Source organism: Amblyraja radiata, chromosome 7 (assembly GCF_010909765.2).
Source record: "Amblyraja radiata isolate CabotCenter1 chromosome 7, sAmbRad1.1.pri, whole genome shotgun sequence".
Taxonomy (NCBI): Eukaryota; Metazoa; Chordata; class Chondrichthyes; order Rajiformes; family Rajidae; genus Amblyraja; species Amblyraja radiata.
In genome coordinates this window covers 31,901,269-31,922,673 of record NC_045962.1, presented here as the reverse complement: position 1 = coordinate 31,922,673, position 21,405 = coordinate 31,901,269, and the positions used below count along the sequence as shown (strand labels likewise).

Here is a 21,405-nt window from a genome sequence, read left to right as displayed (position 1 = left end):
GGTGCTTTTTCGTTTAAGTTCGTGACCCAACTCGCGTAACTACCTGAATTTTTAACATATTGTGTAAAAATATTATAGAAATCATACCTGAAACTCGTCAAGAACAAAACCTACACATATTTTTAAAATATGAGAAAAAACTCAAATTTTCCGAGAAGTAATTGTCCAATCATTGCATCGGATGCCTATTAACCAATCACGCACTTTGTTTCATGGTAGCTAGGCAGCGAGCACTGGGATCATGGCTGCCTCCTAATTACATCAAAACAATAGCAAGGTTTCAAAGGAATAAAGCTAATGCTAAACTTGCTGATAATTTTGTTTAACAATTGATTTATCTTGTAAAGTTATGATGTGAACTGTTAAATAAAAATGATAAATAAAATGTAGAGCTAGGGTTAGGATCAGGGTCGGTCAGTCGGTTGGTCGGTCGGTCGGTCGGTCGGGCTGTCGGTCGGGCTGTCGGTCGGGCTGTTGTTCGGCCGGTGAGTGCTGTGAAGGGTCGGTTGGGCTGTCGGTCGGTCGGTGGGTGCTGTGAAGGGTCGGTCGGGCTGTCGGTAGGCCGGTGGATGCTGTGAGCGAGTGGGCGGACTGACGGAGCCGGCGCAATGGGGGTGCTGAAGGCGGATCGGGCGGCACGCAGGGCAGTGCTGCTCCCCACCATCATCACCATGATGATCCAGAAGGGCATGCTGGCCGAGGTGGACGCGCTGAGTGGCCACACTTACGGAGCCTGCAGCCGGTCCCAAAGCGGCTCCAGCTGCAGCCGTGGGCAACTCTGGAAGGGGAGCGAGTTAGGGTTAGGCATTTTCCTCTCAGTGGAAGATGCCTTAGCCTTACCCCAGCCTGGCACTGCCCCAGTCCCACTATGGCCGTGACCCCCACTCTCCACACTGGCAGTCAGTGGGGTTCAGTAAACGGGGGAACCCACAGGAACTGCCCTCACCCATTAATTAGGCGGGTTCAGGAGCCGGACCTCTGCGGCAGTCTCATTCAAAATACACACGCACAATTATATTCATTATATTATTTTTATATAATGTAATTATATATATATATATATATGGTATAATAATATATGGTTTAAATAGACAGCAGCACGGAATTAGGTTCCCCATGGAGTAATATGAGCACTGAACACTAGATGGCGCTTACCATTTCAATCTCATTTTCTAATGAGCTTAATTAATTAATGTGGAACTTTTGGCACTGACGAGTTATGACTTCCTTCTCAATTATATTTTATCTAAATCTGTGCAAAATTTAAAGTAGTTCCCAGACATGTGTCACGAAAGTTAAATTCTAGACACATCTTCGATGCTCGGCCCACAGCCTAATATGCTGCTTGACCTACTGAGTTCCCCCAGCACTATGTCTTTTGCTCAAGATTCCAGCTCTGGTTTCCTCCCACATTCCAATGATATGCAAGTTTGTAGGTTAATTGGCCTCTGTATGTTGTTAAAAAAAAATTCCCCTTATGTGTGTAAGTTAGCATACAGGGTGATCGCTGGTCAGGGTGGACTGAGTGGGCCGATGGGCCTGTTTCAATGCTGTATCTCTAAAGACTAAACTACCACTTAATAGAGACAGACAATTCTGTTGATAGATATTGATTAATTTTCCTTAACAGAAATAACTTTAGTTCAGTTTAGAGATACAGTGTGGAAGCAGGTCATTTGGCCCACCAAGTCCGTGCTGGCAGCGATCTCCGCACATCAGCTCTATTCTACACACTAGGGACAATTCACAGAAACCAATTAACCTATAAACCTGAGGGTTTTTGGAATGTGGGAGGAAACCGGAGCACCCGGAAAAATCCCAAGTGGTTACACGGAGAACGTACAAACTCCGTACAGACAGCATCCATAGTCAGGATTGAACCCGGGATTGCAAGGCAGCAACTCCACCACTGCACCACTGTGATGTCCCAACTTATTATAGGTTTGTGCTTGGGGTGATTATGATGCATCCAGAATCCTGGAAGAATTATAAATCCTCAATACATCAGTTGCAAATTATATGTTTGAGGCTGATATTCAAAAAAATTGGCCATCAAGATACAAAACCAAATAATTTGAAGGGCGAGGCAAAAGGAAATCGACAAGTGGAATTTCAAACAGAATTGCATTTGACAAAAGAACCAGAATGATTATCATAAGGGCCAGATGATAGAAAACCCAAGGCGCAATACAAGGCAAATTAAATGTAAGAAAGTCCTGCATGAATGTTTAAACAGCACCGATATACAGAGGCCGGAACTGAAAGAGCTACTAAATGTCCCATAACCTTTTTCAATTATATACCGTCGGCCCCATGGCGAAGGGGATACTGGGAGTGGTGACAAAGTTGTGTAAAGATAGATTTGAAGGAGAGATATTAAATGGCTGTTTTGCAAGACATATTTATGATCAAAAGCCTTGTTCTATTTACTTTACCAGTTTCATGATACAGCACGGAAGCAGGCCCTTCGGCCCACTCAATCTATGCCAACCAGCGATAACCTGTACACTAGCACTATCCTACACACTGGGGAAAATTTACAATTTTCACCAAAGCCAATTAACCTACAAACCTGTACGTCTTCGGGATGTGGGAGGAAACCGGAGCACCCGGAGAAACCCCACGTGGTCACAGGGAGAACTTACAAACTCTTAGTCTGCACCACCCGTGAGTGATTTGTGATTTCTACTAACTAACTGAACGTTGTGTAACATGGATACTTTCTGCACATAATTCAAAATATTGCACAACACGACAATTCTATTTAGGACTATAACTATGACTTGCTAATCAGTTAAAACACAATTTGTACCGATCATCATTAAAGTATTGACCTCTACAGTTTATGGAATGTTAAGGATAATAATCAGTTGGGCAGTAATACATAATCCTGAATACTTCTTGGCGACTGTAGTTCCTTAGGATCCACATGTGTGAAGGGCTGTGAGAACAGCTCTCTGAGGATGGAACATAAAGCCCACTATCCAGCTTCCTAGTTGCTAAGCAAGAGTGGCAAGCTACATGAACTAACTTGTGAATAGATAGTGCATGCAGAAACACATGATCATTAAGATGCATCGCTAAACTAATGACAATTAGACAATATATACGACTTACACAATAGGCGATTTACGTATGTGTGCACATACGGAAACAATTCTGTACTCAGTCTCCTACTGCAATCAAGGCAGTTTGAAATTTCCACAACACTGTACCATCATTCAAGTTTACATCGGAAACAAGCCGGCAATGGCGGCGTGATTACCCAGAAGGCCGCACTCTGCAGGAAGTGCCCCAGGCATATCAAGATGTCGCTGTGACAGTTAATACTCTCAGCGAATTATTTCGGGCAGGGGATGGGATTGGTGATACCAACATGTAAAAATTGACTCGCATAAGGATTCACGATCCGTATGCTGGGGAGTGCCTGTATTGGCTTAGAAGAAGTGCAAAGAACCATAAAATAGCAAATTATAATTTCCTTAGTTTTCAAAGCAGGGTACAATATTTTAAAATGCAACCCAATATTGCTAAGACAATAATTTTGGAACTTATGCAGAAATTGTGCATTGTTAACCATATAACCATATAACAATTACAGCACGGAAACAGGCCATCTCGGCCCTACAAGTCCGTGCCAACTTTTTTCCCTTAGTCCCACCTGCCTGCACTCATACCATAACCCTCCATTCCCTTCTCATCCATATGCCTATCCAATTTATTTTTAAATGATACCAACGAACCTGCCGCCACCACTTCCACTGGCAGCTCATTCCACACCGCTACCACTCTCTGAGTAAAGAAGTTCCCCCTCATGTTACCCCTAAACTTCTGTCCCTTAATTCTGAAGTCATGTCCTCTTGTTTGAATCTTCCCTATTCTCAAAGGGAAAAGCTTGATCACGTCAACTCTGTCTATCCCTCTCATCATTTTAAAGACCTCTATCAAGTCCCCCCTTTACCTTCTGCGCTCCAGAGAATAAAGACCTAACTTATTCAACCTATCTCTGTAACTTAGTTGTTGAAACCCAGGCAACATTCTAGTAAATCTCCTCTGTACTCTCTCTATTTTGTTGACATCCTTCCTATAATTGGGCGACCAAAATTGTACACCATACTCCAGATTTGGTCTCACCAATGCCTTGTACAATTTTAACATTACATCCCAGCTTCTATACTCAATGCTCTGATTTATAAAGGCTAGCATATCAAAAGCTTTCTTTACCACCCTATCTATATGAGATTCCACCTTCAAGGAACTCTGCACGGTTATTCCCAGATCCCTCTGTTCAACTGTATTCTTCAATTCCCTACCATTTATCATGTACATCCTATTTTGATTTGTCCTGCCAAGGTGTAACACCTCACATTTATCAGCATTAAACTCCAACTGCCATCTTTCAGCCCATTTTTCCAAATGGCCTAAATCACTCTGTAGACTTTGGAAATCCTCTTCATTATCCACAACACCCCCTATCTTGGTATCATCTGCATACTTACTAATCCAATTTACCACCCCTTCATCCAGATCATTGATGTACATGACAAACAACAAAGGACCCAACACAGATCCCTGAGGCACCCCACTAGTCACCTGCCTCCAACCCGACAAACAGCCATCCACCATTACCCTCTGGCTTCTCCCATTCAGCCACTGCTGAATCCATCTTGCTATTCCTGCATTTATACCCAACAGTTTAACCTTCTTAACCAACCTTCCATGAGGAACCTTGTCAAAGGCCTTACTAAAGTCCATATAGACACCATCCACTGCTTTACCCTCGTCAATTTCCCTAGTAACCTCTTCAAAAAATTCAAGAAGATTAGTCAAACATGACCTTCCAGGCACAAATCCATGTTGACTGTTCCTAATCAGACCCTGTTTATCCAGATGCTTATATATATTATCTCTAAGTATTAAACAATGGAACAACATGCGCAGTACGCCAATCCTCGGGGACTATTCCCGTTTCTAATGACATTTGAAATATTTCTGTCATAGCCCCGGCTATTTCTACACTAACTTCCCTCAATGTCCTAGGGAATATCCTGTCAGGACCTAGAGACTTATCCACTTTTATATTTTTCAAAAGTGTCAGTACTTCTTTTACTTTGAAACTCATAGTATCCATAACTACTCTACTCGTTTCCCTTACCTCACATAATTCAATATCCTTCTCCTTGGTGAATACCGAAGAAAAGAAATTGTTCAATATCTCCCCCATCTCTTTTGGCTCTGCAGATAGCTGCCCACTCTGTTTCTCCAATGGACCAATTTTATCCCTCGTTATCCTTTTGCTATTAATATAGCTGTAGAAACCCTTTGGATTTACTTTCACCTTACTTGCCAAAGCAACCTCATATCTTCTTTTAGCTTTTCTAATTTCTTTCTTAAGATTCTTTTTACATTCCTTATACTCCACAAGCACCTCATTTACTTCATGCTGCCTATAATTATTGTAGATCTCCGTCTTTTTCCGAACTAGATGTCCAATTTCCCTTGAAAACCAGGGCTCTTTCCAATTTTTACTGTTTCCTTTCAACCGAACAGGAACATAAAGATTCTGTACTCTTAAAATTTCCCCTTTAAATGTCCACCATTTCTCTTCTACATCTTTCCCATAAAACAAAATGTCCCAGTCCACTCCTTTTAAATCATCTCGCATCTCATCAAAGTTAGCCTTTCTCCAATCAAAAATCTCAACCCTAGGTCCAGTTCTGACCTTCTCCATAATTATATTGAAACTAATGGTATTGTGATCACTGGACCCGAAGTGCTCCCCAACGCATACCTCCGCCACCTGTCCCGTCTCATTTCCTAACAGGAGGTCCAGCACTGCCCCTCCTCTAGTAGGTACCTCTATGTATTGCTGCAAAAAACTATCCTGCACACATTTTACAAACTCCAAACCATCCAGCCCATTTACAGAATGTGTTTCCCAGTCTATGTGTGGAAAGTTGAAATCTCCCACAATCACTACCTTGTGCTTACTACTAATATCTGCTATCTCCTTACATATTTGCTCTTCCAATTCTCGTTCCCCATTTGGCGGTCTATAATACACCCCTATAAGTGTTGCTACACCTTTCCCACTTCTCAGTTCCACCCAAATAGCCTCCCTAGATGAGCCCTCCAATCTATCCTGCCAAAGCACTGCTGTAATATCTTCCCTGACTAGCAATGCAACACCTCCACCTCTTGCCCCTCCAATTCTATCACACCTGAAGCAACGAAATCCTGGAATATTTAGTTTCCAATCACAGCCCTCCTGCAACCATGTTTCACTGATCGCCACAACATCATACTTCCAGGTGTCTATCCAGACTCTAAGCCCATCCACCTTTCTTACAATGCTCCTAGCATTAAAATATGCACATTTAAGAAACCCCCCGTCTCTTCTCTGTTTATTTCCTTTTTTTTCTTTCTCCTCTTGTGTCCGAGTGCTTCCCTTTTCTGCTTCCTGCCTCCCATTCTGTCTACTAGCTTTCTCTATTGTTGTTCCCTTTAGGATTGGTGTAGCTAGAGTCTGCTGGGTCAATACCAAGTCTCCGTAGGAATCATTTTGGGTGATTCTTTGGTGTTTGCTTATGCTTTGGTGAGAAAGAGAGGGCTCGATTGGGCAGAATTGCCCACTACTACCATTGTTTCACCCATTGTCTTTACTTTAGTTTAGAGATACAGCGTGGAAATAGGCCCTTCAGCCCATCGGGTCTACATTGACCAGCGATCACCCCATATACTAGCACTATCCTACACACGAGGGACAATTTAAAATTTACAGAAACCAATTAACCTACAAACCTGCATGTGTTTTGGAATGTGGGAGGAAACCGGAGCACCTAGAGGTTTATTTTATTTTATTTTAGAGAGACAGTGCAGACACAGGTCTATCAGCCCATCAAGTCCTTGCCGACCAGCGATCCCCGCACACTAGCACTATCCTACACACCTCTCAATTCTATTCTCTTGCCTTCTCCCCGTAACCGTCGACACCCTTACCATCAAGAACCTGTCAATCTCTCTGTTTTAAAAACGCCCAATGACTTGGCCTCCACCATAGTCTATGGCAATGAATTCCACAAATTTACCACCCACTGCCTAAAGAAATTCCTCCTCAGCTCCATTTTAAAAGTACGTCCTTTTATTCTGAGGCCGTGCCCTCTGGTCCTAGACTCTCGCACTAATGGAAACATCCTCTCCACATACACTCCATCTATTATTTTTCAGGCCCTTCAGTCCACCGAGTCCACGCTGACCAGCGATCCCCGTACACTAGCACTATCCTATACACTAGGGACAACTTACAATATTACCAAAGCCAATTACCCTAGAAACCGTCTTTGGATAGTGGGAAGAAACCGGAGCACCTGGAGAAAACCCACACAGGTCATGGGGAGAACATATAAACTCTGTTACAGAGAGCACCCATAGTCAGGATTGAACCCCGGTCTCTGGCACTGTAATGGCGAGTTCTCACGGTGCGACCTGAAGCAAGATGTCACCCGAGTGAAGTGGTCGTGGTCCAGCACGAGTTCCGCACGATAAAGTGTTCCCACGATAAAGAGTTCCCACGGTACTCGGCAATTCTGTCATTTGTGCGACTGACTTGTCCGTCTCCCGATCTTTCCCGTTAATCGTGAATGAACATCGTGGACTGTAGTGTAGTTAATCACGTGGCACAAATGATGTCACTTTTTTTTCACACGCTATATAAATATCCTCCGTTCGTAGAATTGTCTCATTTGCAGACATGCCTATACAAAGTTGGTTCGAGTACAGGCTGGTTGTTATTTTCATTGACGTGCTGTATGCATTAGCGCAACATGTGCATCGAAAACGCTTGCGTGAAGGCAGAAGGGTGAGATTAATTAAAAAGATAATTAAGAGGAAGTCTCACTGGGTTAAGCCCATGTTTCAACGGAGACCTCAATTAGGACAATATGAGCAACTGCTTAATGTGCTGTGCGAAGAGGATAAAAATGCATTCAAAAACTTTGTCAGAATTTCACCCGAGCTCTTTAATGAGTTAAAGAATAATTTGGGACCTCATGCATAATTTATTTTATGGCTCTAAAAGAGACATGATTCCCACTTCAAACAAAGAGGGTGTAAAAGCTGTCTGCCACTACTTTTACATTGCAGCTGCAGGGAACAGACAGACTTATAAGATAAATTAAAGGTGACTGCAAAAACAGCACTTTTACATCTGTAGCATTGTATGTTTTAAAATCATGGATAACATTAAATTGTTCTCCTGTACATAAACTAATATATTGTTATAGTTACTCACATGAGCACCGGGGATACTCAGCAGCCTTCGTCTCCAGCAGGTTGCGCTTTCTCTCCCTATTTCTATAATCCTCTCTGGATTTGTCATAGAGAATCTCATTGAATTGGTACCACTCCACCAGTTCACCCTCTTGTTCCCTGTTGAAGTTATATGGCTTTACCTTCTGCCATCTAACCTTTATGTTCTCGTCTGCTGAGAATATTGTGGAGGCAACAGCTACTGGGGAGGCAATCTCAAATCCACCTTGATCACCCTCTCCCTGCTCCAAGGAGCCCACAGGCAGTGGTATCTCTGGCATCTCCTCTTGCCTCTCCACCTGTCTCTCTTGCTGAGTTTCCTCCTCATTTACCTGCATGGCTAAAAACTTTCCGACTTTCTTTGACCCCTTTCTTTGCGATTTTCTGAGAGGCATCTCTGCAAGTCTTACTGTGAAAAAGATTCTCAAACAATGACAATTAGGTGGGACGTCCTCGATGGACACATGGTCCATTGGCGATATTGAGACCACCTCTTTTACTCACCTTATGTCCCTTCTGTCCAGCTTCCGGGTTTACCGTTCGCAGGAGTTCCCACGGTATTCGCAAGTGTCATTACGGATATCGCACGGATATCGCACTGGCATCTGCGTCCATACAATGTTGCAACGCTGCTCAAGACACTCTTGGAGAAATTCAAAAATGTTTGAATTTTCTCCCGACCTTACCAAGTCACACGACTACCTGCCGTTAGCGCCACGGAGGTCCTCGGTGGTCCACGAATGCCGTACTGCTATCGCAGAAGGTTCCCACGATGTTAAATCTTGTTAGGTCTTGCTTCAGGTCGCACAATGAGAAAGCCCTTTAAGGCAGTGCCACTGTCCTGCCCTGGTATAAATGAAAAATTGTGTGCTTTTTTTGGTCATAACACATCTATTAGTATTGATCTATTTAACAAAGGGACTTCCATCCAGGGGTTTTACATTACATTTTTCAGTTGGTGTTTACAGTAGATCACTTCTTGCTTTTGCAAACACACCCAGAAACAAAGTAAAATTCAGCAGATGCTGGAATTCTGAAATAAAGGTTGCAAATTGTTCAGTAGATTCAAGTCCTTGCTTTCTTCTGCTCTGATGAAACGTCTATGAACTTTACTTCTGTTTCTCTCTCCACAGAATCTGCCTCACTAGTTGAATATTTTCATCATTTTACATCTACATTTTTGACATTTAAAAGAATAACCTCTTGGACATACTTTTAATAGCATATTCCAAAGTGATATCCAAATGCATACCAACAGCAAATGCAATTTACAAAAGTTAGAACCCTATAATAATGATGAAAAATGTTAAACAATATTAAACACCTCATAATAAAAGTTGAACTTAGGATATTCAGCTGGATGCCAACATCTATAAAATTTGTGTCAAATGATCTTTTGCAAGAATAATCGGTATCACTAGAGTGTAGAAATTGCTTGTGTGAAAATGGATGGTAGCACTGACTTCAAAAGCAATTATTGTAATAGACATATAGTGCACACTGTTGAGAAATGACAGCAAACTGAAATAGCTTTGGCACTGAGCGTGTAATATCACTAGCACACCAATGCAATTGGACTTTAGACTTTAGAGATACAGCATGGAAACAGGCCTTTCACTCCACTGTGTCCACGATCATCTCAAACACTAACACTATCGTACACACTTGGGACAATTTACAATTTTACTGAAGCCAATTAACCTACAAATCTGGTTGTTTTCAAATACAGATCCACTACTGATTGCCCGACACCTCCTTTAATCTGGTCAGAATTACAAGAGTGTACTTGAAATCTCCCCTCAGAAGTCCCCCCGAAAATGTGGCACCTAGGCGGGGTGAGGTGGCTGATTCTGACCTCATTGGGACTTCCACGGCTGATTGGCAGGTTGAAGATGCCCCCTGCCGCCTGGGCTCTGGAACCCCGGCCCGGCTGGAGCCGGTAGATCCGATCCCATATCCACATTCCGAGGCTAACTTTGCAACTGATATCTCGGCCCCTCCCCCGAGGCCGTGACCTTTGTTAGTCCGGCAAAACGGATAATATGGCAAACCTCTGGAGCCAAGGGTGCCGGAGGTGGTGGACCTGTACAAAGTCCTTTTAAACAGCTAAACATGTATTTTTGTCACTGCAAGCTAAAAAGACTAAAGGCTGTTTGTAACATTGTTTAATAAAGTATCATTGCACAAGTATCTATCGATGCAATTGCTTGTCAATGTCCAAGACCTCCCGCAGTGTAACTAGCAGCCTGTGTTCTCAATGATAGCTGAGTACTGTGGGGACCTCCATTCACTATTTTGGGACGACAGTTGGCGCAATGGGCTAAGTGTTCGGCTGGCGACCGGAAGGTAGCCGGTTCGAATCCCGCTTGGAGTGATTACTGTCGTTGTGTCCTTGGGCAAGACACTTCACCCACCTTTGCCTGTGTGTGAATGTGTGTGAGTGATTGGTGGTGGTCGGAGGGGCCGTAGGCGCAGAATGGCAGCCACGCTTCCGTCAGTCTGCCCCAGGGCAGCTGTGGCTACAGAAGTAGCTTACCACCACCGAGTGTGACTGAGGAGTGAATGAATAATGCGATGTAAAGCGCCTTGAGTATTAGAAAGGCGCTATATAAATCCCATCCATTATTACTACAGGTATAACTAAAATCCATTATAAAGAGGTCCGTAATAACAACGGTAGACTGTAGCCTTCATTATACTGCGTGCTAGTTTCTGAGCATAAAGTATTCATGACTGTGAATATGTCACACAGAAGCCTACTGGAAATTATTCTGAGTCTAATTATTATTAGGACACTTGAGAAAGATTATAAACTGATGACAACATGTGCTCAATGGTGTGCATAGTTAAAGGTATTGCGAACAATGAAAAATAATTCAGGTAGCAGGGACAATTTCAATACAAACTTACCTCAAAATCATACTCCCATATCAGACACAAAGTGCTGGAAAAACTCAGTGGGTCAGGTGGCATCTCTGGAGAACATGGATAGGTAACATTTTGTTTCAGGAGTCTTCTTCTGAATAAATCAGACTAACAATAAATAAGTCAGGAGAAGGGTCCTGACTCGAAATGTCTCCTATCCATGTTCTCCAGTGATGCTGCCTGACCCGCTGAGTTACTCCAGCACTTTGTCTTTTATTATAAACCAGCATCTGCAGCTCCGTGTTCCTACATCTTCCCACGTTTCCTGTGTTCTATTAATGAGGAATCATAAAGACTTAATCATCTCAAATGTCATCACTCTTCCGGTCAGAGATTGTCCTCTCTACAAATCTAAAGCAGACCAGAACTTTGTACATATGTCATATTAATTGTATTAATTGCCAGAAGCAATTACTTTGTAGCATGCTTAGCGTTTCAGAATAATAGCAAGTCATCTCTAAGGACTCATTCAACTTAATTACCCAGCCATGCAGTCCATGTTTTATTCAAGGTACTGCCTTACATCAGTTCAGCCGTATAGTTTGCTCAATGCTTTGTAGTGAATATCCACTTCAGGGACAGTGACTGAAATCAGGGGCTCCCAGTTTTCTTCCCCTTCCCCCGACAATCAGTCTGAAGAAGGGTCTCGACCCAAAACACCTATCCGTGTTTAGTTTAGTTCAGTTTAGTTTAGAGTTACAGCGCGGAAACAGCACTTTTGAGTCTATCTGTAGTTTGTTGTTCTTCTTTTAACTATCCAAGTTGATGACTTTTCATCAGAATTGTTCATCGAACTTTACATTTGTACTGACCTAAACATGATCGGTATTGGAAAGAAGAAACTGCAGGTGCTGGTTTACAAAAAATAGACACAAAGTGCTGGAGTAACTCAACAGGTCAGGCAGCATCTCTGTGGAACATAGATATGCGATGATTTGGGTCTCAAGAAGGGTCCTGAACTGAAATGTCACCTATCCATGTTCTCCAGAGATGCTGCCTGAGGCGCTGAGTTACACCAGCACTTTGTGTCCTTTTGTATTTAAACTATGGCGGTTTTTCTGCAGATTTAAATTGTGAAAATGAGCAGAGTTTCACTGGTATACTACTGCACAGTCAAAGGATGATCTGCGACTATTGAACAAGTGAAAAACTTAAAATAAAATACTGTGATTCTAAACCAAAGGATAAATGATAGTGAATGGTGCCCCAATTGAAATAACAGATTAACAACAGCACCCTTGATCTTGATTTAATTCCCTTGATTTGGTCTATATATTTGGAAGGTTTTTACTGATGACCTTTGCTGATACTTTAAAACTAAAGGACACAGAGTGCTGGAGTAACTCAGTGGGTCAGTCAGTATTTCCAGAGAACATACTGTAGATAGGTGATGCTTTAGGTCAAGACCCTTCTTCCGACTAAAACTTAGCTTTAAAACTCTGCTTTTTAAGTCCACCAGGGCCTACTGGATCTTCAAGATTCTAACCTATTTAGCTCCCCTTCCCTTCCCCATACTGACCTTTGTGTCCTGGGCCACCTCCATTGCCAGAGTGAGACCACAGACAAACTGGAGGAACAGCACCTGTTCGGGCACAGGAGTGGCACACTGGCGCAGTGGTAAAGTTGCTCCGGTTTCCTCCCACACTCCAAAGACGTACAGGTTTGTAAGTTAATTGGCTTCTGCAATATTGTCCTTTTGTGTGGGATATAACCAGTGTACGGGTGATCATTGATCAGCATGGACTCGGTGTGTCTCTAAAATAAATGTCACTCCAATTGCCCACAATTTAAACTCCACTTTCTTTTGGAAAGAATCCGACTTCCACTGCAACCACGCACATATTCAATTGAAATATTCAGGTGATTTCTATTATTCAGAGAACCAAATATATCCTAATCGTATAATCAACCATTTTGGAAAAAATCTGGTGGGCAAAAAGTGACTGTCAATTACTAGAGTACAACTTCAGAGATGTTTAAGAATGAAAAATTACTCGAGCCATTAGTACAAACGCTTCTGAAATAAAATGGCAAACGTATAAATATTGACTACACGTTGTGATGAGTGGCAGCCAGGAGTCTGTTGAGTGAAGGTAGAGACTAATGGTAAGATACCTGGAATAGAAATTCATAACCAAAGAATTTTTAGTTTCCATAGTAACGGCAGACCTGTGATGGATGTAAACATGTTTCCAGGAACTAAGCACATTTTCAATAGCTGCATGAATTGCTTCATGTTCATCCAAGGAAGGGATGAGAACATTGGAGCATACATTGTGGGCGGCACAGTGGTACAGCAGTAGAGTTGCTGCCTCACAGCGCCAGAGATCTAGGTTAGTCCCTGACCAAGGGTGCTGTGCAGACGTGCAGGTTTATATAGGTTAATTGGCTTCTTTAAATTGTCCCTAGTGTGTAGGATAGAACGAGTGTGAATGGGTGAAAGCATGCGTCAGACACAATTTTAGTTTTAGCGATACAGAGCACAAACAGGACAATCAGCGCACCGATCCACGCAGACCAGCTATCCCCACACACTAACACTATCCTACACATACTAGGGACAATTTACAATTAGAACAAGCCAATTAACCTACAAACCTGTACGTCTTTGGCGTGTGGGAGGAAACCGGAGATCCCAGAGAAAACACACGGGTCACGGGGAGAACGTACAAACTCCGTACAGACAGCACCCATAGTCTGGATCGAACCCGGCTCCCTGGCGAGTAAAGGGCCTGTCCCACCAGCATACGATTGCATGCGTCTAGCGCGACCAAACTTGGTGGCTTGAGGCGTACGGCCTTGCAGGGCCGGTCCCACTTCCAACCGCGGAGCCGTCTGGAGTTGTGCGGGGCTGGTCCCGACATCATACTCACCAATCAGCTGGGCAGGAGGCGGGCCGGCTGAATTTGGACGAACGCACGGCATCAGGCTGTTACGTCATCACGCAACGGCACGCCGGGCGGTGACGTCATCGCGCAACGCCACGCGCTAGGCGTCGAGACGCTGCGTACGGCGTCCAGACGCTGTGTACGCCCGTTGAGACGCTGCGTACGGCCTCAATGCGGCTGCGGCCTGATAAGCCGTTGTCGCGCGGAATGTTTGGACAGTGTCAGTTTTTCGGAACCCCGCGCGATGTCGGGACCAGCCCCGCACAACTCCATACGGCTCCGGCAATCGAAGTAGGACCGGCTCCGCGAGGCCGTACGGCTCAAGCGACCACGTCAGGTCGCGCTAGCCGCATGCAGTCGCATGCTGGTGAGACAGGCCCTTAAGGCAGCAACTCTACCGCTTCCCCACTGTGCTCTTATCTACCTGCGCATAATCCATTTGCTGCATATCCATGTGCCTATCCAACAGCCTGTTTAATGCCACTATATCTGCTCAACCAGCAACCCGAGCAGCATGTTCCAGGCACTCATCTTCCTCTATGTGTTTATTTATAGTATTATCTGTTTGGATAGAATGCAAAATAAAACTCTTCACTCTACCTCAGTATATGTGACAATAATAAACCTAAACCTAAATAATTGATGTACAATACCATACAGGAGAAAATAAAATTACACTGTCAACTGAAGTTTGAAAGGAACATTGTATATTCATATATTCAGTGATGCAAATAAATGAAATAAGAAACCTTGTAACATCTCAGCATGGAAATTTGAAGCAAAGATTTTCCTGTAGACACACGGAACTGCAGATGCTGGTTTACAAAAAAAAGATGCAAAGTGCTGGAGTAACTCAGAAGGTCAGGCAGCATCGCTGGAGAACATGGACGACGTTTTGGGTCAGGACCCTTCTACAGTCTGAAATGTCTCCTACCCATGTTTTCCAGAGATTCTGCCTGACCCTCTGAGACTCATGCACTTTGTGATATAGATTTTCTGATCAATATTTACCTGAAAACCAGCCTACATGCAAAAAATGCACAATGATGTATAACTAGCCCCATCTGGTGGTGGACTAAAATGCATATGTTTTGTTGGAACTATAACGATTTTAGTTTAGAATGAAGGTAGACACAAAGTGCTGGAGTAACTCAGCGAGTCAGGCAGCATCTTGGGAGGAAAAGGATGGGTGACGTCAGTTCAGAACCCTTCTGCAGACTGAAAGTAGTGTGGGAGGAACTGGAGGTAGGAAAAGACCAGAACAAAAATCAGGGCCAGCAACAGATGCTGGTTAAAATCGAAGGTAGACACAAAATACTGGGATTTCAGCGGGCAGGCAGCATCTCTGGAGAGAAGGAATGGGCGACGTTTCTGGTTTGAAAAATGGTCTCGACCCGAAACGTCGCCCATTACTTCACTCCAGAGATGCTGCCTGTCCCGCTGAGTTACAACATGAATTTAGTTTAGTTTAGTTTAGTGATATAGCATGGAAAAAGGCTCTTCAGCCCACCGAGTTCATTCTGACCATCGATCACATGTTCACACTGGTTCTATGTTATCCCACTTTCTCATCCACTTTCTACACATTAGGGGCAATTTTACAGAGGCCAATCTACTAACTTGCATGTCTTTGGGAGGAAATTGGAGCACCTGGGGGGAAACCCGCGTGGTTAATTCCCGGGATGGCGGGACTGTCGTGTGCTGAGAGAATGGAGCGGCTGGGCTTGTATACTCTGGAATTTAGAAGGATGAGACGGGATCTTATTGAAACATATAAGATTATTAGGGTACACAAAAATGCTGGAGAAACTCAGCGGGTGCAGCAGCATCTATGGAGCGAAGGAAATAGGCAACGTTTCGGGCCGAAACCCTTCTTCAGACAGGTTTGGACACGCTTGAGGCATGAATCATGTTCCCGATGTTGGGGGAGTCCAGAACCAGGGGCCACAGTTTAAGAATAAGGGGTAAGCCATTTAGGATGGAGATGAGGAAACACTTTTTCACACAGAGAGTTGTGAGTCTGTGGAAAATCGCTGCCTCAGAGGGCGGTGGAGGCCGGTTCTCCGGATACTTTCAAGAGAGAGCTAGATAGAAACATAGAAACATAGAAAATAGGTGCAGGAGGAGGCCATTCGGCCCTTCGAGCCATTCATTATGATCATGGCTGATCGTCCCCTATCAATAACCCGTGCCTGCCTTCTCCCCATATCCCTTGACTCCACTAGCCCCTAGAGCTCTATCTAACTCTCTCTTAAATCCATCCAGTGACTTGGCCTCCACTGCCCTCTGTGGCAGGGAATTCCATAAATTCACAACTCTCTGGGTGAAAACAGTTTTTTCTCACCTCAGTCTTAAATGACCTCCCCTTTATTCTAAGACTGTGGCCCCTGGTTCTGCATTCGCCCAACATTGGGAACATTTTTCCTGCATCTAGCTTGTCCAGTCCTTTTATAATTTTGTATGTTTCTATAAGATCCCTCATCCTTCTAAACTCCAGTGAATACAAGCCTAGTCTTTTTAATCTTTCCTCATATGACAGTCCCGCCATCCCAGGGATCAATCTCGTGAACCTACGCTGCACTGCCTCAATCACAAGGATGTCCTTCCTCAAATTTGGAGACCAAAACTGTACACAATACTCCAGATGTGGTCTCACCAGAGCCCTATACAACTGCAGAAGAACCTCTTTACTCCTATACTGAAATCCTCTTGTTATGAAGGCCAACATTCCATTAGCTTTCTTCACTGCCTGCTGTACCTGTAAGCCAACTTTCAGTGACCGGTGTACAAGGACGCCTAGGTCTCGCTGCACCTCCCCTTTACCTAACCTAACTCCATTGAGATAAAAACCTGCCCCCTTGTTTTTGCCGCCAAAGTGGATAACCTCACATTTATCTATATTATACTGCATCTGCCACGCATCTGCCCACTCACTCAACCTTTCCAGGTCACCCTGCAACCTCCTAACATCCTCTTCACAGTTCACACTGCCACCCAGCTTTGTGTCATCCGCAAACTTGCTAGTGTTGCTCCTAATTCCCTATCCTAAATCATTAATATATATGGTAAACAGTTGCGGCCCCAACACCGAGCCTTGCGGCACTCCACTCGCCACTGCCTGCCATTCTGAAAAGGACCCGTTCACTCCTACTCTTTGCTTCCGGTCTGCCAACCAATTTTCTATCCATGTCAACACCCTACCCCCAATACCATGTGCTCTAATTTTAGTTACCAGCCTCCCGTGCGGGACCTTATCAAAGGCTTTCTGATAACATCCACTGGCACCCCTTCATCCATCTTACTTGTCACATCCTCAAAAAATTCCAGAAGATTAGGGCTCTTAAAGATACGGAGTCAGGGGATATGGGGAGAAGGTAGGAACGGGGTACTGATTGTGGATGTTCAGCCATGATCACATTGAATGACGGTGCTGGCTCGAAGGGCCGAATGGCCTACTCCGGCACCTATTGTCTATTGGTCACAGAGAGAATGTGCAAACTCCACACAGACACCACCCGAGGTCAGGGTCAAACCCAGGTCCACCAGCTGTGCCACTGTGCTGCCCCTTGCACATTATTTTTGCAAAATAACCGACATGGATAGGAATGGTTTAGAGGGATATGGGCTAAACGCAGACATGTGGGAGTAGCGGAGATGGCGCATCTTGGTTGGCGTGGGTAAGTAGGATAGAAAGATCTGTAGCTGTGCTGTATGAATCGATGAATAGTTCAGGAAAATCAAAAGTGGCCTGAATTGTGCTGAAAAATGTTGACAGTTCTAGATGAAACTACCAATATTTGACCATTTTACTGAAAGTAAGTCTGAGACCAACGCACGGAGGTGGTGTAAAGATGAAGTCCTGAATTTAGATTCAGAATCACTGTTCTCCACATGGAACATACTGTAGGAGCTCGTTCTTGCTGAACTTCTACAGCATGTAAAGACACAAAGTGCTGGAGTAACTCAGCGGGACAGGCAGCATCTCTGGAGAACAGGGATAGGTGACGATTCGTGTCAGCCCTTCTTCACATAAGATTTCTATAGCATTTAGACTCCTGTTTAGATGATTTTCATGGCCATCAATTTACACAGCAAAGAATAACAAAGCAATGATCCCTTTGTAAATGAATCACTTCAATCAGGTCTGCTATCATGCTAAGATCTTAGTTTAGTTTAGTTTAGAGATGCAGCGTGGAAATAACCCATTCGGCCGATTGAGTTCATGTTGACCATCGATCACCTGCACATTAGTTCCATGTTATCCCATGTTATCTCTGGGGTCTGATCAGTTATGTCTAAGACCACTGTGGAAAGCCAGAGACAGAATTATGGGAAAATAAAGAACAGCAGATGCCGGTTTACACGAAAATAGACACAAAGTGCTGGAGTCACTCGGCAGATCAGGCCAATTAACCTACAAACGTGTACGTATTTGGAGAGTGGAAAATGGAGCACCCGGGGAAAACCCACGCAGTCACAGGGAGAACGTGCAAACTCCACACATAGCACCTGAGGTGAGGTTAAAAACCCGGGTCTCTGGCGCTGTGAGGTAACGGCTCCACCAGCTGCAACAATGTGTCATCCAAAATCTTGGAAAAAGGGAGGCATAGTTGTAGACACAAGGAACTAAAGATGCTGTTTTACAAATAAAACCACAAAACACTGGAGTAACTCAGCAGGTCAGGCAGCATCTATGTAAGATGCTGCTTGATCAGCTGAGTTACTCCAGCACTTTGCATTCTATGCAAGTTTCCAGCATTGGCAGTTCCTTGTGTTAGTATTTCTGAAAGACATGAATAGGTGATGTTTCGGGTCGAACACTTCTTCAGACTGATTGTGGTAGGGGGAAGAAACCTGGAAAAGAGGTGGGAGCGGGACAAAGATTGGCGAAATATGAAGTGCGGTTTCTCCAATTTGCGTTTGGCCTCACTCTGACAATGGAAGACCTTCGCTCAGTCTGCCTTAGCGTATGTGATCTCCCGGTTGCAAAACACTTTAACAGATACAGGTGAGGGGTGTTTTGATTGACAGGTGGGTGGATGAAGGCTAGAGATGAAAAGGAGACTGAAGGCTGTCGGGTAAAGAAAGAAGAGGATTGAAATGTGAAGCCAGACAAAGTGATATAGGGCGGACCGCGGTGCAGCAGTAGAATTGCTGCCTTACAATGCCTGAGACCCAGGCTCCATCCTGACCACGGATGCTGCCTGTATGGAGTTTGGACATTGTCCCTGTGACCTCGTGGGTTTTCTCCGGGTGCTCCCACACTACAAAGACGTACAGATTTGTTGGTTAAATGGCTTCTGTAAATTGTGCCAAGTGTGTCAGATAGTGCTAGTGTACGAGGTGACCGCTGGTTGCCATGGACTCGGTAGGCCAAGGGGCCTATCTCCACACTGCATCTATAAAGTTTAAATCTTTAAAGGTGAGAATGGATGGGATGGGTGGGATAAATGGGTGCATACTAGGGTGGAGAGGAGAAAAATGAGGAATAGTTACAACTCTTAAACGTTATTGATCCCTCTTGCTAGTTGTAATGCTTCAAAAATATTGTTGGAACAGAAAGAATATATTTTTGCTTAACAGAAAAGTACGAAAATGACTAAAATGCCATTTAACCAATATGCCATCCCACAAAGGAAGATGTGTGCCTTTTCTCTGCATTGAGTCAATGATGCTTTAAGATGAGAAATGGGGATAATGAAGAGGTTTATAAACTGTGACTAATTAATCAATAAACCTACCTGGACATCATATTCCCACAACTGGTTCCCCCTCATGTGATGACACTTAAGCATCACAACTGGACCATTAAGCCTTGACACATCGAGACATAGATCGTCCGTCCTGATCTCTTTATCTGCTGTATAGGAGAATACCTGGAAGGAAAAGAAGAACAGTATAGTTTAGATTAGAGATACAGTGCGGAAACAAGCCTTTCGGCCCATGGGTTCGCACCAACCATCGATTACCCCATACACTAGTACTACCCTACACTAGGGACAATTTACACAAGCCAATTAACCACAATTCACTACCAAACTAATGCAATTAGACTTTAGAGATACAGAACGGATTCAGACCCTTGGGCCCACCGAGTCCACGCCGACCAAAGATCACCCCATACACTCGCACTATCCAGCACACTAGGGACAATTTACAATTTTACTGATGCCAATTAATCGACAAACCGGCACGTCTTTTGAATATGGGAGGAGACCAGAGCACCCGGAGAAAACCCACGCGGTCACAGGGAGAACGTTCAAACTCCATACAGACAGCACCCATAGACAGAATTGAACCTGGGTCTCTGGCACGGTGAGGCAGCAACTCTACCACTGTGCCGACGAATAATTATACACATGAACAGTATAAATTAGATTAGTTAGTTAGTTTATCATTATTGTCATGTGTACCAAGGTACAGTGAAAAGCTTTTTTGTGGCGTGCTATCCAGTCAGCGGAAAGACAAGATTACAATCAAGATCCACAATGTTCAGATGCAGGATAAAAGGAATAAAGTCCAAGATAAAGTCCAGTTAAGTCCGATTACAGATAGTCCGAGGGTCATGAATGTGGTAGATGGTAGCTCAGGGCCGATGGGATGGTTCAGTTGCTGATGACAGCTGGGAAGAAACTGTCCCTGAATCTGGAGCTGTGTGTTTTCATGCTTCAGCACCTCCTGCCTGATGTGAGCAAGGAGAAGAGGGAGTAATCGGGGTGAGATTTGTCCTTGATTGTGCTGGTGGCCTTGCCGAGGCAGCGTGAGGTGTAAATGCAGGCAATGGAAGGGAGGTTGGTTTGCGTGATGGTCTGGGTGGAATCCATAATCCTCTGCAATTTCATGTGGTCTTGGATGGAGCTGTTCCCAAACCATGCTATGATGCATCCCAATAAAATGTTTTCTATGGCGCATCTGTAGAAGTTGGTGAGAGTTGTTGGGGACATGCCAAACTTCCTAAAGCTTGTAATGAAGGTTTAGAGGGTTATGGATCAATGCTGGCAATTGGGACTAGCTTAGATCGGGCATCTTGGATAGATATGAATGGTATGGGTGTCTGAGATTGTGGGGGTGGCCCAGGACAGAAAGGTCAGTATGGGAATGGGAAGGAGAGTTAAAGTGTTTTGCAACCGGGAGATCACATACGCTAAGGCAAACTGAGCGAAGGTCCTCCATTGTCAGAGTGAGGCCAAACGCAAATTGGAGAAACCGCACCTCATATTTCGCTTGTGCAGCTTACAACCCGGCAGAATAAAAATTGATTTCTCTAATTACAAGTAACGCACCC

The 21,405-nt window shown here is 44.1% G+C and overlaps 1 protein-coding gene across 2 annotated transcripts in view; it reads right to left on the bottom strand.

Annotated features, from left to right (window-relative positions):
• The window catches only part of LOC116975236 (polypeptide N-acetylgalactosaminyltransferase 13), a 234,818-nt gene that overhangs the window by 14,042 nt on the left and 199,371 nt on the right, over window positions 1-21,405 (bottom strand). For both annotated transcript variants that reach the window (XM_033024064.1, XM_033024065.1), the window contains one exon: window positions 19,862-19,996. In XM_033024064.1, the coding sequence (XP_032879955.1) occupies window positions 19,862-19,996 (135 nt within the window). The remainder of the gene's footprint in view (window positions 1-19,861; window positions 19,997-21,405) is intronic.